At 30.9% G+C, this 25,979-nt stretch overlaps 3 protein-coding genes across 3 annotated transcripts in view; 2 read left to right on the forward strand and 1 right to left on the reverse strand.

Moving 5' to 3' along the window:
- The window catches only part of Chpf (Chondroitin polymerizing factor), a 9,483-nt gene extending 7,448 nt beyond the window's left edge, over positions 1–2,035 (reverse strand). Inside the window, exons 1-3 of the mRNA XM_018548116.1 lie at positions 1,390–2,035; positions 1,006–1,313; positions 132–719 (exon numbers count right to left, since the gene is read on the reverse strand). Of these exons, the coding sequence (XP_018403618.1) occupies positions 132–719; positions 1,006–1,313; positions 1,390–2,035 (1,542 nt within the window). The remainder of the gene's footprint in view (positions 1–131; positions 720–1,005; positions 1,314–1,389) is intronic.
- Positions 2,036–2,624: 589 nt separating this feature from the next.
- On the forward strand, positions 2,625–6,801 carry LOC108780353 (DNA polymerase delta subunit 3-like). The gene is made up of 3 exons (XM_018548030.1): positions 2,625–2,929; positions 3,069–3,899; positions 6,715–6,801. The coding sequence occupies exons 1-3, from the start codon at positions 2,861–2,863 to the stop codon at positions 6,799–6,801; spliced, it is 987 nt and encodes a 328-aa protein (XP_018403532.1). The 5' UTR covers positions 2,625–2,860.
- Positions 6,802–6,806: 5 nt separating this feature from the next.
- Positions 6,807–23,912, forward strand: LOC108780354 (uncharacterized). The gene is made up of 16 exons (XM_018548031.1): positions 6,807–7,325; positions 7,470–9,411; positions 9,493–9,834; positions 9,904–16,443; positions 17,495–18,260; positions 18,417–18,631; positions 18,700–18,834; positions 19,159–19,296; positions 19,383–19,558; positions 20,666–20,816; positions 21,365–21,538; positions 21,615–21,754; positions 23,141–23,302; positions 23,365–23,466; positions 23,636–23,726; positions 23,839–23,912. The coding sequence occupies exons 1-16, from the start codon at positions 6,807–6,809 to the stop codon at positions 23,898–23,900; spliced, it is 11,655 nt and encodes a 3,884-aa protein (XP_018403533.1). The 3' UTR covers positions 23,901–23,912.
- The last annotated feature ends 2,067 nt before the right edge of the window (positions 23,913–25,979 follow it).

The raw sequence follows: 25,979 nt of genomic DNA on the forward strand, positions 1-25,979 counted from the left end.
TATATATATATATATATATTTTCATATTACTTATTATATATTACATATTATTACATATTATAAAATTATAATTATATAACACTATACATATATTAGAAAAACAGTATATTTTAAAATGTGCTTAAACTAACCACCATGAGATAGGTTTTGCATTTCTTTTCCATACAGTTTTGTGCGTAGTGCTCGATAAAATTTAACGCGTCTTGCTTTTTACTCAGATCAATAGTGATAATTATATTAATCCTTGTATTTTCAGTCACGTAGGGTACAGGTATAATTTCTACTTTTCCTAGCGGCTTACAGATTTCGATTCGCTTTCTTATTTCCTTGCTTGTGGCTACTTCGTTAAATACCAAGTCGAGTATATAATCCATCCCTCTGGACGCATCAAATTTTAAGTAGCCGTTCAACAGTCTAACAAAGCTTAATTTGTTATCGTATTTGCTTATAATATTGTTCACAGCTGTGTTTATTATGTTATCTATGTTAGCTTTTGTATCACCCTTTAGTTCTTGAATGTTAATAAAGTCAGTCTCAAAGAAGACGTGAGACACATTGAAGTATGACCAGCGTAAGACGTCAAAACGTCCTAGAGGTCGATTTCCAGGTTGATTTCCAATGGGCCACGATATATGTTGATTCGGCGGGCCTAAATGCTCAGTTGCGGATATTACTTTACGTATATCACTAATCTGTTTGTGAATTTTAATGGAATTTATCTGAAAGTAACGTGTTATGATATAAAACCACATACAGGATAAGGCATCTAAAACAAGTCACCTAAATAACTCGCTTGTTTTTGATTGATACAAAAAAATGTTTTAAATGAAAGTAGAACGGTTTCGAAAGGGGCGTGTGTGTGTTTTGGTCAAGTTTTTTTTCTAGATGGAGGTACCAAAAAGATATGAAGGTCACCTCCATTTTTTCAAATAGTATTAAAGTAAATGGAAAGTACGAGGGTACTTTATACTTATAGCTAAGACTGTATTATTTGAAAAGACTCACTGTGGCAAAATACATGTTAAATTTATAAATGAGCATGTGATCGTAGACAGGGTATATAGAGACTAAATTCTGGAATTCGTTTTGCTCAGTCAACTGAGCAAAGTCCTTGTCAAAATTAAATGTGGGTTTCAACCGTATAAATGTGAAGTTTCGTCCGTCTACACGATTGGTACAAGGCATAGATGTAGAATGCAGAATGCAACGACCAAAATTGACGTCGTCTGAATCCGAATATGCATTCTTCACACACCAGTCCAGATTACTTTTCATTTCTCGTATAACGGAATTACTCAAAAGTATACCAGATTCTGAAAATAATTTTAATCTTAGTTAGCTATTAACTAATTAAATTTATTGAATAATAAATCTGTACATCTCATTTACCTAAAGAACAGTAGATATCGATTTCGCTTTGAACGCCTATATGAATGTTCTGGCTCACAGTTATTTTATTTACGAACTCTATTAGATTTCTTGCATTTATGTAATTTACATCTTTAGTCAAAAAATAATAATCATAACTTTCTAAATAATTATCAACGATATATTTCAGAGAGTGAAAAGGTTTTAGAATGCTCCTTGTGTCGGTAAATCCTACTATTCCAGGGAATGAGACGTTTGGTTTGGTCCCTTCTGGTATGGATATAAAATAACGAATTTTATCTACTATATGAGCAATAGTTTTATTCAACACTACGTCTCTGCTGTGTAAGTGCTCGCGGCTCGTTATAATTCCCACAAACAACTTCTCTTTGATACCAAGTTCTGTAGAGTAGTATCTAGGACGTACAAATGCTTTCTTAGCCTTCTGTATCTGTTGCGGTTTACTGTTGGTGCTTATTCTCGGCTCATAGGGATCTACGTCTTCTAAGGTATTCAAGGAATGATCAAAAGACTCTGCTATATCATGCTGTCTGTCAATATCAATTGGTATCAAAAACAGACTAAAGCTTAGGCCCATGCATATACCTAGCATCAAGTATGCATTACTCCAACAGAGTGAATATAATATTTTAAGTAGTGCCTTCATTTTGTTACATTTAAGAAATCTTTGTTCTTTCTTTTAATTTGTTTTTATCATTTAGAATAATAAAAATAATTTCTGATAGCTACTTAAGAGACAAGTATCTCCTTTATCAAACATGCTCTAAAGTAGATATAAGAGATTCTGTAAAGTATAACATTGTGTATATAATTTGACGGCACCTATAAATAAATATTGTTACTAGTTTGATATACAATCAATAGAATATTTATAAGGTATTATGCTCTTACGTATATACGTGATACTATTATATTCCTTGTCAAGATCTCATGATAACCTTAACTTTGTCATAGGACTTAATATGCGAATGCTTGTGCATCACTTTAAATCGATTTAAAATTTCAACAATAATCAAATCATAATCGTTTGTATTACTTCTTTACTGATTTCATATATACATATTATATACACACACACACACATATAACAAAAGATTATAAACAAATACTATTATATTATACTTGTTAAAGACACGCACTCCCTCTGCTTTCTGTCTTGTACCGTATGCCTTTTCTTTTGTCTTCTTTCTTTCTACTGTTCGTAGGAGAGGAGAAGGCTAGAAGACTGTAGCGCATACTCATGTCACAGTAGTTCGCAGCTGACAGATTTTCTAACCTCAATAGTCGTTAACTTTAGTTTAATATCTTGGTTCGTAGGGCAGAGCAACATTTTTTTCTGCCAGATTCTTCCGTTTTATGCAAAAACGCATCAAATAAGCTCAATTTCATTAATTTTGGTGAAGGAGAGAAAGGTTAAACTAAACATTTATCTATATTATTAATGAACATTTAGAACACAAATTATTGGAAAATGAATATAGAAATATTGAATGAGCATTTAGAGACTTTGGCCGGTCATGTTTTTGATAATGACAAGCTGGTAAAGTTTTATCCATATATATATATATATTCTACATTGTATCATGTGTGGGCATCTAAAACAGATCAAAGCCTGTTCTACAATGTGTATTTTGTGTATCTTTTGGCCTCTTATCCCCTTTTTTGTTTTCACTTTTCAGATCACCTACAAATGGTTAAGCAAAAAATTACATGTTCATGTTAATATAGCAAAACAAATCTTGTGGAATTTTTATCAAAAATATCGTAGTGGCAACAACATAGAATGCACGTATTTATTAATAGGTCAACTAAGTGAAAATGGAATGCATGTGGAAGTTGTTAGATATTCTGATGTATCTAAGGCTAAAGAAAAATACAGTAAAATTATTTCGGAACACGTCTACAGTGTCCACAAGCCAATCACAGATCTGCAACTACTTGCTACTGCTGATTCTGGTGATGTCAAATACAGTGCAATAAAATTTGATACTAAAATGCGAAGTGATGAAGAAATACAATTATTACGTTGGGGTACAGCTGCTAAAAAAGATACAATGGAAAACATATCAGATTTTAAATCTATAGATTCGATAAATCTATCTATGTTAGAAAAGAATACTACCAAAAAAATATTACCACAAAGAAATAATTCGGTAAAAAAGGGAAGTTTGGATAATTTCTTTGGAAAGCTGACATTTCCTTTAAAATCTGCAGAAGTAACGTCATCCGAAAAAAAAAATAATGCCAAAAAAGAGTTTATTGAAGAAAAAATAATTGGAGAAAATAAGAATTTACTTGGAAAAAAGAGGATCGGAAGCGAGGAAATAGATGAAATTGCTAAGAAACAGAAGAAAACTATTACACAGAATTCTAATAATGATTCAGAGATTCAAATTGGTGTAGAAATGGAAGACTCTTTTCCCGAAAAAAAACTGAAAACTCTTGTGAAACCAAAGAATCTTGTTTCGAAAAATAAGAAAGATAAAGAACAGACAAAAAAAGAGAAGAAAGTAGAGATTAAAGAAATAAAGAAAAAACAATCCACGCTAACAAACTTTTTCAAGAAGTGTTAGAATTGCTTCAAAAATATCTAAAAGTAAAAAATGTCTATTTGTTTTTTAAATAATGTGAATGCAATGTATCTATTAATAACTCGATAATATGATGTTAACAAGTATCATATTAGTAATAATAAATAATAGATATACATAAAATAATTAAATTATGCCTTTTTTTTTGTACTTATCTAACTCTACATTAATGTTATAGGTAGATTATTGTAACATTTTTATATCATTATTATCATTGTTTCTTACATCACTTATTGGTAAAAATGTGATTTTGTCAAAACAAAATCAAACACTTTTTTGCTTAAACTAGGGACTAAGAAAAAGACAAATGAAGAAAATCACGAAATTCAAAGAACATAAGTCGAGTATTTTAGTTATAAGTAAAAGAATTGCTGTATAAGACTACAAATTTTGTCATCATCTGAAAAACTATGAAAAAAATGCTACATTTGTGCGCTGAATAAGGCATTAGAAATATATGAAACAAATGAATATAGATACAAAAGATGCTGAAACATCTCATAACTGCAGCACCTTGCCAGTATGTAAATATTTTGTGTGTGTGCATGCGGGCGTGCGTGCGTGTGCGTGCGTGCGTTCGTGCGTGTGTGTGTGTGTGTGTGTGTGTGTGTATGTTAAAGTAAAAATGACCTCTTCCAACATTCTCAGCCATCCCCTTAGCCTTAACACATATTTGTTAAAGATAATTACAAAGGATTTAATCGCAACCTTGGTAATTATTTTCATTTTGTTTAAATCGCTGCAATATAGATATTGATGCTTTTCCAATATAGATATTGATTGGTTTGTTTAAATTACGTGATCACAAAATATTTTATTTTAAAGCTCCTTAATTTGTACCTACTAATTACGTTATATGTTATATAATCCATTATTTTGTTTATTGTATATAGATAAATACAGTGTATTATAAAATACAAATACACAAGACTCCAAAATATGAACTACAGAAATTAATAAACATTTTTTGATAGCTATATAAATCGAAAACAATTACCTATTAATTAAACATATATATATATATATATTACACTCACACACACACACACATATATATTACATCACGACCACATTTTACATTTTGTTTTTCTGATAATAGCCGAATGAATAAACTGATGCAATCGAGTCAGAACAGGCAGTTTGCACGACGTACTAGCATTAAACCTGTTCTTTTTCAGTAGCTGAACTTTTGCACCAGTTCATCTTTTTTCCTTTTCTCTTCTCCTGGAGAAGATATTATCTTTCTTAAATTTAGTAATGTATACATATATCGATCGTAAAATTATCATAGATATCGGATTAAATTCCGACGTCAAATTCTTTTCGAATATCCGGTAGACCATATTATCCGGCCGAATATCAGATATTTCTCCGATCTTGTAAGATATCTGGAAAAAAGGCTTTTAAAAAAAAAGGAAAAATAGCGATAATTATTTTCTTCATTTTCCCAACGTGAAAAGAAAAAAAAGGAAGATGAACTGTACAAAAAATTCAGCTAAAAAGAATAAAGTTTTGCATTATATAATGACACAAGCTAACGATCAATATAAATTTCAACAGAATATATTACTGGATACTAATGATATCAGGCTGGATAATAAAAAAAGTGTACTGGATATCGGATATTCGGTGCATCTCTCCCTTCTACAGTTATAAAATTCACCGTGTAATTATATAATACGTATCCATAGCAAATATATTATTTACCATGATAATACCTACAAATAGCAGAATAGATGATAGTATATCAATAAAATATGTATATTGTGCAATAATTATCAGAAAATTGATTGAAAATTCTGTTACGTAAAACGCTATCGTTTGCGACGTTTGCGTTCGTCAATTATTGATATCGCTTCTATCGAACTGTGCTAACTTTATATTATGAACTTCATATCGATGCAAAACACTACATGCATTGCTTTTCTATGACAGTATAATACCTTCGTCAATCATTATGTGACGCTCCGCATGGAAAATTCGTGCAAAATAGCGGCAACAATACGTACAAATCGTAAGCGAAGGACTGCCTCTAAGGATGCTCGTGATATGACGCTATGCGAATTATCCTTTTCATTGTATTTTACATTGCGATTTATGTGGCAAGAATCGCGATTGGTGACGATATCGTCAAAAAGATGCCAAGTACATTCATACAATTATTTAAACTTAAATTCGTCGCAAGTCATTTTTTTATTAAACGTAACAATCTTAAGTTTCTTATAGTTATATTCAAATATACACTATATATTTTTTATATACACATTTTACATTTATATATTAAACATCTGGAGACACGGTAATTTCTTGGCGCCAAGCCAAGCGCAATGATACTGCCGAGATTACTTTACGCGTAATATTAACTCCCAATTAGCTACAGGTCATTTGAATTCAAAGCAAAAATTTCTGTACGATTGGTACTATGAGATTATAAATTAGAGATAAAATAACTTCGAATCTTCTTTTGCCGTAAAACAGAGGTTTATTTGCATTATGCACTTCAAATAAAATGTTTTATAACTCAGATGTAGTTTTCATATAGTTGTAATTAAGAATTAAATAACTTGTGAAGATGTGCTTTACAGCATATAGCTGTTTAAAAATAAGTCAAGTCTATTGCTCACGCACATATAGAAAATACTATTTTTTTTTTACTTTAATAAGTGACTAATAATTATTTTGCTAATATTATCGTGCATGTCATCTTAGCATTTCTTTTTTTCAACGTTTATAGGAAGCAGCAATAATAGGTATATCTTCAAACAGAAAAGTGGAGCAATGCGAAATAGAGTATCCGAAGTACCTATCGATGATGGAATAATCCAGATGATAAATAAGAACAATAAACAGTCATTATTTGGGAATCAAATCGACAGCTTTCCGCAAAATAAAAAAGTTTTAAACAATTTAAAGCAAATCAAGCGAAATCTGCGAAAAAGGAAAAAATATGCAAAAAATTCGATTAACAAGATTGTACATCGTTGGAATAATTACGTGGATGATAATAATATCAATGAGGAGGATATCTCATTGAATGTTGCGAGATTTCCGATTTGGCGAGTTTCGGAATCAACAATTGCCTTAATAAATTTGGATTCTACAACAAATCCGTCAATCATGGAAACAAAGATAATCAATCGATTGTTGCTCGTGCTTGAGAGGCCGCCATTGCAATTAAAAAATCGCTCTGTGGATGAAGCTACATTTCCTATCGCTAGGCAACATTCAAATTCGCAGAGATTACTTGATGTGAATGCTTCTGAGAAAAATCTAATACTTTCCAGAATCGCAAGTCCGAAATCCAAAGTTACGATCAACATACAAAATGCTTTTGAAGGATTAAATAACAATCATCCTGGAAAATTTATTGGCGTGGACTCATCGAATTCCAGTCGTCTTCAAGAATTTCAACGGCGATATAATGAATATCAGAAGAATTTGTCAAATTCATACAATGTTAAAAAAGAATTATTCAATGATCACCTGACAAGTTCTAACAAGAGATATTTATTAGTACCGATTTCTAAGAATTTGTACATTTTAAAGAACGTTCAAGAGAGTTTTCGAACAGCTGTAGATGGAATAATTATACCTAAGCGATATAAATTGTTAGAAAAAGATAAGGACAACGTAACATCGGCAATCCTATCGTTCAAGGCACATATGCATCACGATGTAAAAGATGTAGGTAGAATGTATCTTCAAAGAAATAATCTTCATTTATTTGATCACACACACAACATGCATTATTTATATTCTACTCTTGAGACTCGCGTTTCCGAAGAAAATGAAAATTCTACACCGGAGAATCCGGTGTCGCCGTCTTATCCTAACTTCTTGTATCCGGGTATTGCTTTTCAGACTGATCCCAATTTAACTGACATTATTTCTAAACTTTCCGAAGAACAAGTTGTTACTCCTATTACGGATTATGAAAATATTACCTTAGTGGATATTAACTTGCGTGATGGAATCAATTTTTACGATTTTTCGGCATTTTCATCAACTTCTTCATTCGATATTTTTAATTACGACGTATCGTCGAAAGAAAACGCAAATTACAGCCAACTGAGTATGTTATCTGCAGCAAGATTAAATAAGATAAATCAGATTCGACAAAATAGCGGAAATTACAGAAACACTTTAGGATACAACGAGTTTAATGTCAAATTGGCAACTACGGATTTTCGAGATACTTTTGATATGCCCGATGATCACATATACAGGCCAGCTACTTTAGAAGATGTTAAAATGGATTTAATTAATAATAAAAAAATATGTGACACGTCACAAAGTCGAGAAGATGATTCGAAATTTTTAACGGAAAGCAACGGAGATAAATCTATACCAGACTTTATAGATAACATTTCGGCGCAATATAATGCTACTTTTGACGCGTCTATAAATTTAGATAATACTTTCTTTTCAAATATCACTAATAACTTTGTTAATAATACCACTTTAAATAGCCAAGATACAGATAAAAATAATCAGGAATACGAAACCTCAACTTCAAGCGAATATTACAATAAAATGTTAACATATTCTAATAATTTTTATTACAATAATAAATCTATCGATGAGATGTTGTTCACTAATTATACTACTAAAGTGAATTCGTTTCTTAATGCAGAAAATTATGTGATATCTGCGCCATTACTTTTAAATACTGATGAATGGCCATTAAAGGAAGCGCCTAATGCAGAAAATTCAAATGCTTTACTAATGGCAATTAAACCATTGTCCTCAGAGTTACAAAAGTTGCTAAGCGCAATTCAGTTAGTTAATCAAAGTATTAGCGACGTGCAAAGTAGACTGTGCGATAAAAAAAAAATCAAATTAGCGAGGATCGAGCGAGAGAGTAAAAATAGAAACACCACAAATATTGCTAAACTAGTTGATAAAGTAGATTATTACAATTCTGATTTCTCTACAAAATGTTTTGATAATCAATCTTTGAACAAGAAACGTATTGCAAACAAAGGTAAAAATAAAGGTAAAAATGTTGCAGAACGCGATGTAAAAATTAGAAAAACAATTATCTTTTTAAATAAATCGACTGCACCGTTTTATAAGCACAAAAGCTCGATTAGTGATTCTGAAGTACAGAGCGGTCACAGAAACTTCTTCAAAAATAAAAAATTAAGAGAGAGAGAGTTTTCCAAATCAAGCGACCAATTGCTCCATTCGAGATTTAATAGAAATTTAAAGTCTCTCTCTGTGATGAAAAATTACGAAACACGAATAAAGCCAATCCGAAAGCTTATCGGATTGAAAAACATAAAACGTACAACAACGCCAATTTTAAGATTGTCGCGTTTGATTAAAAATAACATATTGAACATAAATTTTGCAGACGGCAGACAAAATCATCAAGAGAATGATCAAATAAGTAGATCGATAATTTCACTATATAATACATCCTCTTTGGGTATATCTGCAAAGAAGGACAATTCAGCGCATTTCTCATCGAATAATAAACAATATTTAACACAACGCAATGTGAGAAGAGCAATGTCGAATAAAATGTCTAATTTTGGTAAAGAAAAAAAATTTCATCCCACTGATCCACAATTCTATAAGGAAGCGACAGCTTATCTCGATATACTTGGGTTACTGGGTAAAACTAGGAATCCTCACGTAAAATATGCGACTGATGTATGGACCACTCAGAAACTAACGGAATTGTTGCCATCGCTAATTTTTACAAGTACAGAATTTTTTGTACCTACCTTAACATTTTTGCCATATTTTACCGAGGCACCGAGAATTACAACTTCTAGTAAGATTGCAGAAAAGAAAAAAATTTTCGAGGTAACCGAATCATCTTTATATGAATACGTAACAGTTACTGGTTTTGGATACAGTGCGGATCGCGATAAACAAAATTGTACAAGCATGTATAAAGATTACGAGTACGAAGATGTAACTTTTAAAATAACAATGTCGACTATGCTGCCACTACTTTATATGACAGAATTAACAATTTTTTTAATGGAAGAAGCTGCAATATCAACCACTGATTTAACTATGACATCAGTTGTTGCGATTACTATTGAAGTAACTGAAATTCCCATCACAGTTTCTATAATAGAAAATTTTACAACCGAATCTGTTATTCTATTAACTCCATTTTTAGAAGGTATGACGGATATTACTTTAAAGATTATGATTCCTGTAGCTACTAAAACTTCAATCGAAAAGATATCCATGTTAATTGCTGTAACCGTGGCTACCGAGAAAAAAAGTATAGAAACTACATCGACAGGTCTAGCTACGAAAATAACGCAAAGTTCATTTATTGAAACAAATATATCATTATACACATTCTCAACTGTATCATTATTTGGGACTACACAAACAGAACTAATGATTAAAACTACAACTTCTACCATATCAATTTCAACATTTCTAGCAATTACAAAAGCTCCTCAAATTGCAACATTAGAATCTACTTCTGGCGAAAGTATAATTTTGTATAAAACTGAAAGTACTACTGCAATCGCAAGTTCGCCTATAGCTTTAGAACGAACCGAAACGATTTTAAGTACAGAAATTGCAGTAACAACTTTAATACCGGAGGACGAAAGCCCAGTGTCACAAATTGAGAAAACCATAACTGCAGAAGAAACAGCTACAGAAATTTCAACGTCTATCGAAACTACAACGCCTACTAAAACTACAATAATAACTACTACTGAAATTTTAACTACTAAAGAAATTTTAACTCTTGAAACTTCAATTATTGAAGGGACTACAAGTACCAAAACTTCAACGCCCAGTAAGACTCTAACGTCTCTTAAAACTAAAACAATCGAAATTCCGACAACTGTCCAAACTTCGCCAATTACTGAGATTTTAACTATAGAAACTGCTATTACCGAAATTCTACCGATTAATAAAACTGTGCTAATTGAGGAAACACCAACAACTATCGAAACTTGGACAACTAGTAAGACACTAACGACTAGTATAATTCCAACGACTATAGCTACAATAACAATGGAAACTTTAACATCTACTGAAATTTGGACAACTCACAAAATTCCAATTATTAAAGAAACTACAGGTGTCAAAATTTTAACGCCTACTGAAACTCTAATGCCTACTGAAATTAAGACAACTTCCGAAACTTCGATAATTATTGAGATTTCAACATTTATAGAAACTGCAACAATCACTAAAATTCTAATGATTACTGAAACTACAAAAACAACGTTTATCGAAATTCCAACAACCAGCGAGATATCAACGACTAGTACAATTCCAATGATTACAGAAACTACAGCCATTACAGAAGTTTTAACACCTACTAAAATTAGAGTAACTACTAAAATTCCTACGATTAAAAAGATTGTAAATACTAAAAGTTTAACGCCAACAATTATGGAAACTTCATCAAATACCGAAACTCAAATGGTTACCGAAATTTTCACAATTACCGAAAATTTAGAATCAACAGAAATTACAGTAATTTCGACTACGTCTATTACAACTGTGTTTTTTACAACGACAGAAAATACTACATCACTCGTGGCAACGTCCTCGAAAGAATTTTTTCCTATATCAATTTTGACTACTTCGACTACAATTTTTACTACGGAAACAGCTGAGAGCATTTTAATTTCTTCGACAACACCTGTTATAAAGCCACTACAAATGTTAATTACAAATACGACGCTAAGTGAAACGCTGTATACTACGATTACTAGCATGTTTTTGACTACGACAAAAGGAATTATTACAACTTCTTCCAAAACTACAGTTCCAACTGCGCCATTAAAAGTAACAACAACAATGCCAATATCACTGGTTACAAGTACGATGTCAAGTGAAATACCGAATACTACGACAGCATCTTCATTTGAGACATTATACACTAAAGCTATATTATCAGTTTCTGTAACGGTGTTCACAGTCGAAACGTTCTTGACTATATCATCCAGCTTGATTGTGAACGCTACAGTCTCCAGTACAACTTCTAGTACAATCACGACAGAAATCCTCAAAAGTACAATATCTTTGCTCACATATTTAATGGTAATAACACCTATCACTCAAATTCCAATCAAGTCTATTATAACTGAAACAACAACTTACGAGACTACGTCTACCCTAGTTACCTCACCTCTTTTAACAGAAATTATTAAAGATACGACATCTTACGTAATAGAATATGAAGAAACTAAAGAATCTGAAACATATTACTATAAAACCATAAAAGAAGAAGTAACGACAATTACGAGTACAGCTGAACTAACGAAAGAACGTACAATTTGGATTACTGCGAAAGAAGTCACCATCATCAAACAAACAACACCAATGACGTTTTGTATCACATCATTTTTTGTCAAAACAACTACAGAAACAACTTCCCTCGTAACCGAAACGATTACTTTATCCATAATAACTGAAGAAAATTTATTGATTGAAGAAGACGTGACTCCTGGAACAATAATCGAGGAAATATCGACATTATCGGAAGTTACAATAACATCCACTGAAACAAGTACAATGTCAGCAATAGAAACATGTATTATGAATACCAGTTTAGTACTCACAACAGCCGCGACAACTGCATCAATTTTTAAAGAAACTGCGACAGAAATTACAGAGACAAGTTTAATAACAACTACTACTACAACAACTACATTGTTGCCAACTATTGAAAAATTGGAATATGCAACAATTTTAGAAGCTGTAGTTACTGTGACGATTGCTCCATTTTCCGAATTTATTTTATCAATAATAGTTACGTCTGTGACTACGCCGAAAATTATTTTTACATTGCCAAAAACTGAATCGGAAAAGTTTACGATGTCAATAACTGAAAGTCCAATAACATACGCTACACAAAGTTCTATATTATTTATCGAAACAACCATCTATCCCATTATTTCAATATTGACAGCAACTACTGAAGAATCGCCAGAAGCTGAGACAGAATGTTATGTAGCAAAAGAACCATTTTATGAAGAGGAAAGATATGAAGAATACGATACTGAAATACCGACTGACAGGTGGTATTATTATGACGATTACGAAACCATGACAAAAGAAACATCTGTGACAGAAAAATATACGAAATTATTTAAACAAAAGACAACCAGTCCGACTTTTACTCAAGGCACAACGATAACTTTATATAAAATAGAAACTTCAGAGTTTATAAAATATCCAACACCTTCTGAAGCTGCGACTTACATTAATGTGACTTCAACTGCGGCTATTTCAGGAATATCTTATACATATATCGAAAAAGTTACTTCAACTTCTACCTTAGAAACGTCTACATCGACTACAGTTCAGAAGGTAACGACAGTTAAAGTAGAAATTGAGTTCACAGCTTCCACTGCAAACAAACAGATAGAATCGACAATGACATGGCCAATTTTTAGTTCTACTGAAGAATACACTCTTCCTCTTTCAACAATTTTCAAAATTCCGACGGAACCACTTGAATATTTAACAATTCCTCCCAAGTACACGGATATAGAACGGTTCACGCGAATATGGCATATTACCTCGCCAAAATTCATTACAAAGCCTAAAGAAATTCTAAAGATTGCATTGAAAAAGACTACGACTCCAGAACAAGTTTCAGAGACTGAGGTTGCCGAGGAAAAGTTAACTTCTTTTTTCATCTTATCAACGCTAACGACGTTACCAGAAAGGGAAGTTATTGAAATGCACGTAACAACCATGAGTATTGCATCTTTTGAAATGAAAGATATTATCGAAACCGCTTATAAAATCTGCACTTCAGCGATGACGGAAAAAGAAACTATTCCGAGTGTAACACCAATTATCACATCCGAAGCTGAAATTGAACTTGTATTTACTACGATAAGCAAAACTGTTGAACGAGAACAGAAAGAACAGTTACTACAGAGACTTGAGAATCTCAAAGAGCATGAGAGAAAGATAACGGAGAGAGAAGAAAGGCTGAAGGAAAGAGAAAGACAATGGAACATAGAAAAAGAAAAACGCAAAAAAATAATGCAACCTGAGAAACAGAGAGATAAGAATATTACAATAATAACGGGTATAACCGAAAGCTATGCTACAACAGCTGCTATCAGTATCTTGATTACATCTCCTATCTATACTATTGGTACAAAAAATTTAACTGTGTCGACTACAGAAATTGAAATTACATCCCCTGATTTCGAGACATCTACTACTATGTTAAGTTTAATCGAAATTACTACGGTTCCAACAGAAACAATTCTATTTAGTATCACAGAAGAAATCACATTCGAGACATATACTACGGAAAAGACGGAGGAAGCAACTACAGCAGGAAGTACATTTGTGACATATACTACAAAAGAAACAGTTACATCTTACACTATAGAGAAAAGCACATCTATCACACACATTACAAACGAGATGGAGGAAGTGCAAATTACAGATTATATAACTTTAACGCCGTATGTTACTACGATATCTATCATTGATTTATATAATACCGGTTCAACGTCAATTGAAAGTACAATTCTGTGTACTATTAAAGAAATGTATACTGCAAGTTATGTATTTGAAATGACTCCATTCAGTACAACAGAGGAAATCATATCTGTGACGTATACTACAGAGAAGATAGAGGAAGTAATAGAAAAAATTACATTTACGCCATACGCTATCGAAGAAATAAAGGAAGCAATTACGCCTTACATTACGGAAAAAAGCATGTCTATTACATATCTTACAGAAGAGATAGAGGAAGTGCAATTTACGGATTATGTAACCTTTACGCTACATATCACTACATCTGTTATGGATTCATATAGTGTCGACTTAGTTGCAATTGAAACTACGACACCTTATACTGTTAGAGAAATATATACTACGAGTTACGTGACTCTTTACAGTGAACCTTTATTCGTTTCACCTATCATTACTAGTCCAATTGCATTAGTCACCGATAAATTAATTACTTTACCTACATTTAGTGCAAAATTTGAAGAAATCAGTATAACTTCAGTTGCAACCCCCACGTGGCACACTACAGAAGAAACATACATAGCAACTTATACAGATATTTATGGCAAACCTTTATTCACTTCATCGGGATTAGAGTTTACGATCACTTTATCGACTATGGCTATTAACACGATTACACAGGTAAAATACGATGAGGAAATAGAAAAATTGAAAGAAGAATTGCGCAAGAAGAAGCGCGAATTAGAAGAGAGACAAAAGATTTTGCTGGAAAGAGAGGAAAAATTAGAGAGAGATATAATGGAATTCAACAAATACATAAAAGAATTTGAAAAGAAAAAGGCATCAATTATACCGTCTGAGAAATCAACAAGTTTATCAACGCCAATACCGCCAACTGAAAGGACCACTATAAAAGCTCAATTAACAATGGAGGTTAAAAGAATAACTGAAAAGAAAGAAAATCGGACGATTACAAAGATGGAAACTACTCAACATATAGAAATAAAAGACATGAAAGACAAGAAACAAACAAAGTATATTCATGAAAAAACTGTCACACAGAAAGGAGAACAAATAATGACAAAACGAGTGTGTCTAAATGTTTTAAAAAACACAACGGTTCCTTTCGATAAAATAAGAAGAGATATTGTAACCAAAAAGATCTGTCTGCCGTACTTTTCTGAAAAAAATGAAGAGAAGAAATCAGTCGCTAGATTAAGCAGAAGGCTTTTCGCTTTACCAAGTACGAAAAGAATTAAAAGACCGAGATGGAATGTTCCATCATTTCGGTATCGCAGAAGAATAAAAGAGACTACTCGCAACATTGACAATCTGCAGTTGTCGCATTATGAATGGCTGAGCAACAATACCACTAAGCCACTGCAATACTTTAAAGGTTTCACTAGAATTTATAGAAAAATGAAGAAATTTCCAAAAAAGGTTGTAATGCAAAGCAATTCGACTAACAATTTTCAAGATAGAGCTTTTCTATATAAGCAACATATTTTTAATCATAAAAATATCTTCCAACCGACTGCAACGTCCATGTTGGATAGTAAAAAATATGAAAAGAGAAATGCATTCAGATACGATTTTATTTCTACAAAAAAAAGTGACTGTTCTATTGACGACAAAGCAAGTGTCCAAAAAAGAAACGTTTCATCGATAGAGAACAATAAACGGTTTTGGTCAAAGAAAAATACAGCTAATGTTTTAAATCAAAAAGCAATAACTGCAGCCGAAGAAGATGAAGTTTATACGGTAAACGTGTTACATCTTAATTACAATGAGGATAAACAAACGCATGAAGTAATATTTGCTAAACCAGATCAAGATGAATTAACAGCAATTTTATCTGAATCAAATGATGATATTTATGTAACTCAATTTGGGAAAGATAGAAAAATTACCACGCTAAACTATGAGATTGAAGAGAAAAATGAAGATAACAAACTATCAGATAAATTGGAGAAAAAAATGGAAGAGTATAATGATTACATCGAGGATTTGGTAGAAGGTATATGCTAAAAAGATAACTTAACTTTTCAAATATAATTTCTATAAGTTCATTTTCTTATGCTCATTTATATAATACCGTTTGTACGCATTACGCAAATAATCACATTCGGAGAAAGACATAATGATAACAACTATTGAGTTGGAGAAAACATCTTATTTTTACATGTATGTAAAAGAACTTTTATTTTACGATATCTTCATTAAAAATGAACAAATATTAAATTTAAAAAAAAAGGTTTTAATGTTTAAAATCTCTACTTTCGAAAGGTTACTATATTTTTTGAGTTTTTGTGAGTCTAATAACTTTTTTATAATTTATATAAGAAACTACAAGTTGAAAAAAATTAAAAATTTTTTTTTCACTTTGTGGGCCTTTTACCTGCCAAAAACAAATTTGCAAACATTTTTAACTACCTATCGTGAAAGCTTGAAGCTTATTTATTAACTTGAAGCTTCTTCTACAAAATCATTTTTGTTTAATGTTCCTACGATTTGTTCTTGAGTTAAGTAAAGAAACATTCCGATTTTTTGATTGCTCATAACTCCTTTAAATATTACCACACATTGAAAAAACAGATTATTAAAGCTGAAACTTTGCTTTATTCAATAATATAATTGCAATGAAAATTTCGCAACAAATGGATTGCGGAAGAGTCCTTATATTATATATACATATATATAGAACCTTCTCCAATCCATCATTTGTTGCATTTATATATATATACTTTTTTCCAACCCAATATAATGGTGACAATTTATGCAAATTTTTATAGAATTAATATACATAGTTGAATAAATTACTTTACAGTTGTAATAACTAATACACAGTGTTTACTCAACTGTACGTTATTTCTGTAAAACTTGTATAATTATCAACTTCATAGTTGACATCACTATATCTTTTTTTCTGTATAATTATATCATATTCTTATTTCTAAGATTTTATTGCAGTAGATATTAGAGAATATATTTTTTCTCGTATGACATCTGACATTGTAACATATATATATATATATATATTCCTCTGTAAATTTTTTTTAATATTATAGATTATATGAATTATGAAGAACATGAAACATCAACACGAATACATGATGGAAGATTGTTAGACAACAAAAATAAGAATAAAATAATGACAGAAGAAGAAAAAGAATTATTGAATCAAGCGTGGCCCACTGAGAAAAGTACAATGTATCATTTAGGCGGTACTAAATTTTGGGAGCTCGATTTTGTTACGGAACCATCAGTTGTATTACGTATAACTGATAAAAATGAAACAATTGATGGGTCGATCATCAAAACGACCTGTTTTGATGTTGTTCTTGAAAATAAAAGTAATGATAAGATACAATCTAATATATCTTATTATAAGCGCCACATTAATAGCAATGGGATGACGAAACATGTTTCTATTGAAAAACGAGATGCTAGTTTTAAAAACATAACGAGAATGAATGTATTGAGTTACAAGTTAAGAACGAAGCAACTCAGGATGGTAACAAAGAAATTAAAACGCGAGTCGCAAAAGCACGGACCAAATCATTATAAACGGGGAAGTTTCGAAAAAAAAAGTACAGTTAGATTTAACAATTTCCGGCGTACCAGCAGCAAAGATTCGACAGCAAAAAATCGCAAACTATGCACTGTTAATGCGAATAAATCGAAGCGTCAAATTGTTAGACACATAGATATAAACAAGCAGAAACAACTAGCAAAATCGCGAACATTACAAAATTTACATTCCCTTCATAATAAAATCGTGAATAAAAAAAATGAATATCATAAAACAACAACCGTCAATCAATATCTTCAAATAGGAACCACCAACGATAAGAATAGTGAGAAAGTAACGCATCCTAATATCGATCATAAAAATATATCAACACCTTCGCATGAAAAAAAAGTTTATAATTGTTTCAATTGCATTTGTGATATCGTGAATGTAGTTAACAACATAAGATCTTTACTTGACAAAATAAGCTTCTCATTAGACGAAATTAAGATACTTAATTGCAGCGAATATAAAGAGATCGAGGATAAGATAGTGATCTCAATGGATTCCGATACAGAGGAAGCTAGAGAATTTCCCCAACCGCATTACAACACCGAATCGCTCAAGGGACAGAAATATATTAAACTGGAAGAATTAAAGGACAATTTCAAAAGCAACTCGGAACTTGACAGCGGTAAAGTCACAAATTTTTTGTCAAGTATTTAATATTGAATAATATATGTAGAAAGAATTTTTTTCCAGATAACGATATTATCTCATTACCCGGTCTTAATCTCAATTTACCCTGTAATCAAGACAGCAATGGTATCACATGGCTATCAAGTGTTAGCAGACCGAGTTACACGTGGAAAAGAACGGACGGCATTGCGCTCTTCGGTGCGGTATCACATTGTCATCCTGTCACATTCGGATTAAAAAAATGCATTTTACAACGAAATGCAACGAATATGAAAGATGTCATAAATATAAGGCTCAATAATGGATAATTTTTTAATTATGATGTATTAAAGGTGCTTTGATAGTTTTACACCTTCGATACGCTATTCATTGAGACTTGTGCGTCTATGACATATCTCTTGTTTCATATTATAAAGTTATACATTATATATAAAAACTAATTCACCAAAATCTATTCTTTTCACATAATTAATGTAAAATTCTTTTAGTGAAATTTGAAACTTACGAAATCGTTCGTCATAGGTTTCGTAGCGGAAAACGGCGATTTGGAATTACGAAATGTGAACGCAAAAGACACAGGGAATTACACATGTGTCATGACATACATGAGTCCTGATAACGAGGAATCCGTGGAAACCACTTACGAGGTCCATTTGCGAGGTGAGAATCACTGATTGAAATTTATATTTCAACGAGCTCGAAGTAGCGATAAACGAATCGTCGGACTAAAAGGAGGCCTTTTGCAGTTGTCACGCTGCCGAGGTATATTCTGCACGGAGAAAATCGTTATCATGTACGATCTTGCGATGAAGGAGACTTGGATGTACTAGTAACATATCTACCCCGAAAATTGAACAATATTATATGTGAGGCAGATGTCTGCAATGCTTACGTCTTAACGCCGTCTTGCTCCCGAAATCAAGTACGTTCCTTTATGTTAGAAGAAAGTCACCGACATATTGACATAGGTCTCCTAAAGAATAAGTAAAAGACCCAAAAATACTGTAATATAATTTTAAATGCTTTTATTTATTAAATATATTGTATAAGTGATATTATAAGTAATTTTGTATTTAAATTTTACTTGTAAGTAGTCATTTTCAAAAATTAAGTAAAATTAAATATACGCGTACAATTACTTATAATTTAAATATATATATAAAAAAAAACATTTAAAATCAGTTATAACATGAAAAATAATGTGTATAATACAATAAAAGCTATAGGAGTCAGTGCAAATATTATTTTATACTTACGAAAATAAAATTTACAGAATTTTCTTTTGCAAATTGCATAATGCAAATGGCTATATTATTAATAATACTACATCACTTTACATGTTTGTAATTTTCTAAATCAATTATTTTTTCCTTAATATGAGTTTTATAAATATAAAATTGGAGTGCAGCACGCGCGCGTAAACATCTATCTATAAAATAGACCGTATAAGCTATCTTAACCATTTAGTGTTGCATTATACTATTATAGTATCAAATAGTCCTATTGGAACTGAAGGCAATCGTGTATTTATGAGAAAATCTTAAAAAAAAAATTGTCGCGTTTGTCTACAATCCCGATTGCACACACCACTCACATTGGCCGGTGCCTATAGTAACTTTTCTCTGCTTTACCAACGAGATTATATTATTTTTAAATTGGCCAATCAGCGAGCAATGTGTGCAATCGGGATTGTAGGCAATCGAAACCTTCCCGAAATAAAAAAATTCTAGAAAATATTATACACATTTATTTGTAGATATTTATGTAGATGACTTTTATGAAAGAAAAAGAATAGAAATATGTAGATAACATTACTACCTAGTCTGCTGTTTTGAAGTTCATTATATCAGGCACTCATTTTTGCTTATTGTATAAAAAAAATTAATTATTACAAAATTGTAAAAAGTATTATAAAAATACTGCTATATTTTTTAACAGAAGACACGTTCTAGTTTATATTTATGTTTCTAAAATGTTAAAAGTTCTATTTTTAGTTTTATCTACTAATGTGCGCTATTCTTGGTTACAGATTACAATAAATATTCTGATAGTGCCATCGCATATCATTAAACTAATGATGGTCGATCCAAAACGCTGCAATGTCTTCTGTCTTAAAACCATTCAAGATAAACTCTCGCTGATACTAAGTAAAAATCTGCAAATCTTCTTAGGAAAGACTGGTTAGTCGACAAATATATATTCGTTTTACCTTGTGTGTCGCAACATATTCTCTACTTTCTTACAAAAAATTAACTTTATTCATTCTATTTTGTCTGATTTTGCCTGTACACATTATTGCTCAAAAGTATATTTCATTCCACTATTTCTCTTTTTTAATTAAATAACGAGAATTTTTATCTTTCTTAATCTTTTTTACATATTAGTAAATATTTAATAGCTCAAAATTTTATATTCTACATAAAGAGAACATAGTAGAATTAAAATGGAATTTAAACGTACATATAAAAAAAGTATCAAAATCGGGGTGGACAAAATACTTTTGAACAGTAGTATATGTTGCATTTTATTATCTTTGTGTTATATTACAAAGAATTTTTTCACTTTTTTGTTCAGAATATACTCGTATATTCTCTCTCTTTCTTTATTGCAGCGAATGTGATAAAAATGGGGTTTAATAAAAATTTACAATTTTATTGAATTAGAAGAAAGGAAATGTTGCGGCTTTATAAAACTCACAATACATCTCTATAGAGTTCTTTAACTATAGTTATTTTCAGATTACCGCATTACGAGCAGAGACTGGTGCCGATCGTTGAAAAATCGTCGTTCGCAAGACGGAAGAGAGGGAAAACCGATGCAAACGTGTTCACCGGGAAGTCCAGTAATATCGGTTTATTCTCCAGCTGTCCAGCGGGATATGGTCTTCGTGATACACATTGTGGTATGTGATTCGCACATTAGGAAAATCAACAATATCTATAATAAATTAATTAATAGCTAACGGATTTTCTTCCCAGTTCCTTGTAACGTGGGCACTTATAGCGAGGACGGAATATCGCACTGTAAAAGATGCCCATCCGGTACGTATCAACCGTATCACGGCGCCAGACTTTGTCGGACGTGTACTAATCCAATGACAAAAGGTTGTTACAATATGGTACGTATCCGATTGCAGCTTGTAAATTATATGCACAGTATCTCTCTGAAGAGTTTCTAGATAAAAATTCTAAAAAATCGATAAATTCAGATATATCAGCTTTTATTCGTATACTTATGTATATATTTTTCTATGTACTTTTTCTTACAAGGCAAAAATTAACTTCATTAATTATATTTTGTCTGATTTTGCCCATACATTGCTCAAAAGTATTTATCCGCACCGTCTTTCTTAATTAAATGAAGAAAAGTTTTAGTCTTTTCTAATATTTTAGATTAGATGTTATTATATTGTATATAGGCTTAATAATAATATTTAACGGCTCAAAATTTTACATTCTATGTATGTAAAAAAAAATATAGTAAATTTAGAACATAATCTAGACGTATAAAAAATATACCGAGTGAGTCATTTTAATCGAACCAGGCAAATATCTCAATAAATATGAAAGATATACAGAAAAATGTTTAGACAAAAGTTAATTGTATGGTTCAGAGAAAGACATAAGTAACTTTTGTCTGAAACATTTTTCCATATCTTCTATATTTGTCGAGATATTTGCCTGGTTCGATTAAAATGACTCACCCCATGTATATATATCAGTTTCTATAATAGCTTTCTCTATTCCCTCGATACATACACAATAGAATGTGGCACAATTAAAAGCTATTATAACATTTCTTTTCCAAAATCACTTTTAGCTGGTACGTTCCATTATACGTGTATCTTGCATTGTACATCATCAAAAAATTTTTATTTTAGGCACAATTTTATCTTAGAAAATAAAAATCTACTAGGCTAAGTAAGTATTCAGGGGATTACTGTGACCTGTTTGGTCAAAAGTAGCGAGATAATCTTGACTGTAAGAACATTAGGAGTGTGACTCTGGCTGCGTTCCATTTAACGCTCGCAACGCTCACGAGCATCGGTTTTCCTTTTGTTTGACATTTGATAAACAAAAGGATGAAATTATTTCGCGAACATTGTGAGTGTTAAATGGACGAAGCCTCTGTGTTTCCAGACCGAACTGTGAGTTCGACGTTTTATTTAAAGGTTTTGAAATGACTTTCACAAAACGACGCATCAGACGGAATTTAAGCATCTTTTTAAATTAGTGTCTCCTGCAAGACTGAATTGCGCAAAAAAAATCAAGACTGTAATAATAATTACTATATTGTTATAGTAATATTCTGGTTAATTCTACTAAAATTTTAGTTGAGATAACCAGAATTCTGATTGATTTAATCAGAATCTTTTGATTTGTTCAACCAATATTTCTCTCAGTCGAAATTGACATTAATCTTTAAGGCACAGTCTAGATACTATTAATTTTTAATATTAATCTTTAATATTATTGCGGTATACATGGATCACTTTCTCTCACAGCTCTGGAATTCTTTCTCTGCTGTAATAGTAACTCTGGCGAGTATTGGCGCGATACTGTCGATATGTTTGCTGTCATTATGGATAATTTGTTGCGTTAAGAAGAAATTCCGCATAAAGCGAATAGCTGATCTTATTGCCAGAGAAAATAAATTTAAAGGAGAGGTAAAACATTAAATTTTAAGAAATGATAGAATATATGGACAGTCGATTTTTTTACTTTACAGAAACATATGAAGGAGCAACCATTGATTAAGAATACAAGTGAAAATGAAGAACAGCAATGGGATAGCGAGTACAAAATCAAGAAAAAGAAAGGAAAGTTCTATGTAAATAAAAAACATCGAAAACAGAACAAAAGCAAAAAATATAAGACACACGTTCGTACAATTGTTGAATAATACGACAAATTTGTATCGATCTTAAAAATTCGTATGTAAAATTTAGCAGAATTTAAATTATTGTTCAAAGTCAATATCGTTTTTTATTTCACTATAGTTATACGAAGATGAATGGGAATCACATCCTATAAAGAATGTCCCAATAAGTAGTCCAGACTTTTATCGATCTCATGAAGATTATAACAATCGTAAATATATTCTGATATATAAAGTAAACATATGAAATCTTTTGATCCTACTTCTTCACATAAATGTTACTTATTCGTTCGTGTGTATAATAATTCTGTCTATTTTACATAGATTATTCAAAGAGGTTGTGTCATAAAGGACCGCGCTTGCCAGAATGTGATTTTGATACATGACAAAAAACACACCTGTAAGAAAACTATCACTGCGAATAGCGAAGAGAATTACGTAATCTAAGAAAAACTTGTAAGATATTTTAGGTTCAATTATTAATTGAATTATTAATTGAAAAACTATGTAACATTTATCCGATTACGTGCATATATACTTTTAATATATATAACTATACCTATTAAATAGCACATTAATTATATCTATTGGAAAACAACGTATATGTTATAAATAAATGTTGTATGCACAGTATATGGACAAAGAATATTTCGAAATATTAACGATTATATAATTTTTACATATATTTTGATAGCTCTTTATTTTAATCTTATTTAACTTCTTATTATCGCTCAATCAATGATTACCTTTTCAACATTTTCGAAGCACTGATTATACTGTTCAACAAGATATGATTTCTTTTTCTAACACTGGAACAAGACGAGTCATTTCCTATAATCTTATTTGGACACTGATACAAATCCGCACGCGCAATTTCCATATTGCTCATCATATTAAAATCTTGAGAAATTTGTAGCTTAAATGACAAAGTATTTTGTTGTATTAAATATATCATAACTATAATATGTGATGTGTAAAACACGAAACATATATTTATTATAGTGCAGAAATTTTATTATAATCAAAATGTCTTGCAAGATGCAATATATATGTTCCTAGGATTCTCAAGAGATTTTTTGCATTGATTATGTGTAGTTAATGAAATATGCATAGTTAAATGTTGCGTCTATTGTAAAAAAAAACTTTAAATTAGGTCATTAATGATTTACGAAAGTTTTTAATTATATTTACCAAAACTTAAGAATTCTTGAACCACTGAATATGGTTGCAATGATATAATTGATAGATAAATATAAATCATAAATTTAAAACATGAAAAATATTCAAAAAATATTTAAAGGTCATCTACAATTAATAGATATTAACAGTAGTGATAAGACTGTAAAACACGTCGGGAGTAAACAGGTTTTTCAGTATAATAGAGCATAAAATAAATTTATAAGCAATAAGAGAGAACGTAGGAAATGGATTTTAATCATTCATTTACTTTACGCCCTATAATTAAAAAACCAATTTACTGTATCTTACATTCTTAACACTACTATTGCTATTGCATTGTAAGTTTCTAAAAAATATTTGAAAATTGTGAAAATTTATAATACAGAAATCTTTTATAATTTTGAATTTGTTAATTTTGACATCAGGATTCATATTTATAGTTTGAAAATCCCTTAAGTTTAAAATGCTTAAATAAATATAATGAAAGTTCTTTGGTACATCGTATATAACTTAATTCACAGTTTTCCCATAGACAGATGTTCGTGGTTTTTTCACAATAGATCTTATACTTAACAAAATATCATTATAACCACAGTTAACATGAAAAATTCCTCTTAAGATTTGAAATCTTACAAACATGCAATAAAATACTTTCTCTAATATGTTATGTATTATAGTTATAACAAAGTAATTAAAAATAACTCATTTTTTTAACTTTAATTTTCACTTTACAAAATTGTAACGTGATAAAAGAACGTTTGAAGCTATATTCATATTTTCTTAGAAATACATCTCTATTTATTTTAAATGTTAAACAAGGTAAATGATATACTCATGAACACACTGCGAATGCCAAGTAAAATGCATCCCTAGTAAGGAAGAAAATGGATAGTGAGTAAAATTTAAATATCCGATTATACACTCAAGACAAATTATTATTAAAATTATAGAATTGAAAGTTCACAACAAAAATGATATAACAATTTTAAAATAAGCATCTACATCTGACAGACATTTATGAGACTACATTATCAGATATTCATAAATCAACTTTATTATAAACACATACAATTGCTATTGCATTATCCTAGTGTAATCAAAATGATGTTCACACAACATTGATTAGGATTTCATACTAGTCCAAAGCAGTCATGTAATCTAAAAAACAGAATAATAGAGTGGTATCAATTTTTATCAATTACTCAAAAATATATGTATTGCATTAATGGCTCCATGAATGAATAAAAACCAAGAAATTTATTTTATAAAATACCTGATTTGCAAGG

This window comes from Cyphomyrmex costatus, unplaced genomic scaffold, assembly GCF_001594065.2.
Source record: "Cyphomyrmex costatus isolate MS0001 unplaced genomic scaffold, Ccosl1.0 scaffold70, whole genome shotgun sequence".
NCBI classification, from domain to species: domain Eukaryota; kingdom Metazoa; phylum Arthropoda; class Insecta; order Hymenoptera; family Formicidae; genus Cyphomyrmex; species Cyphomyrmex costatus.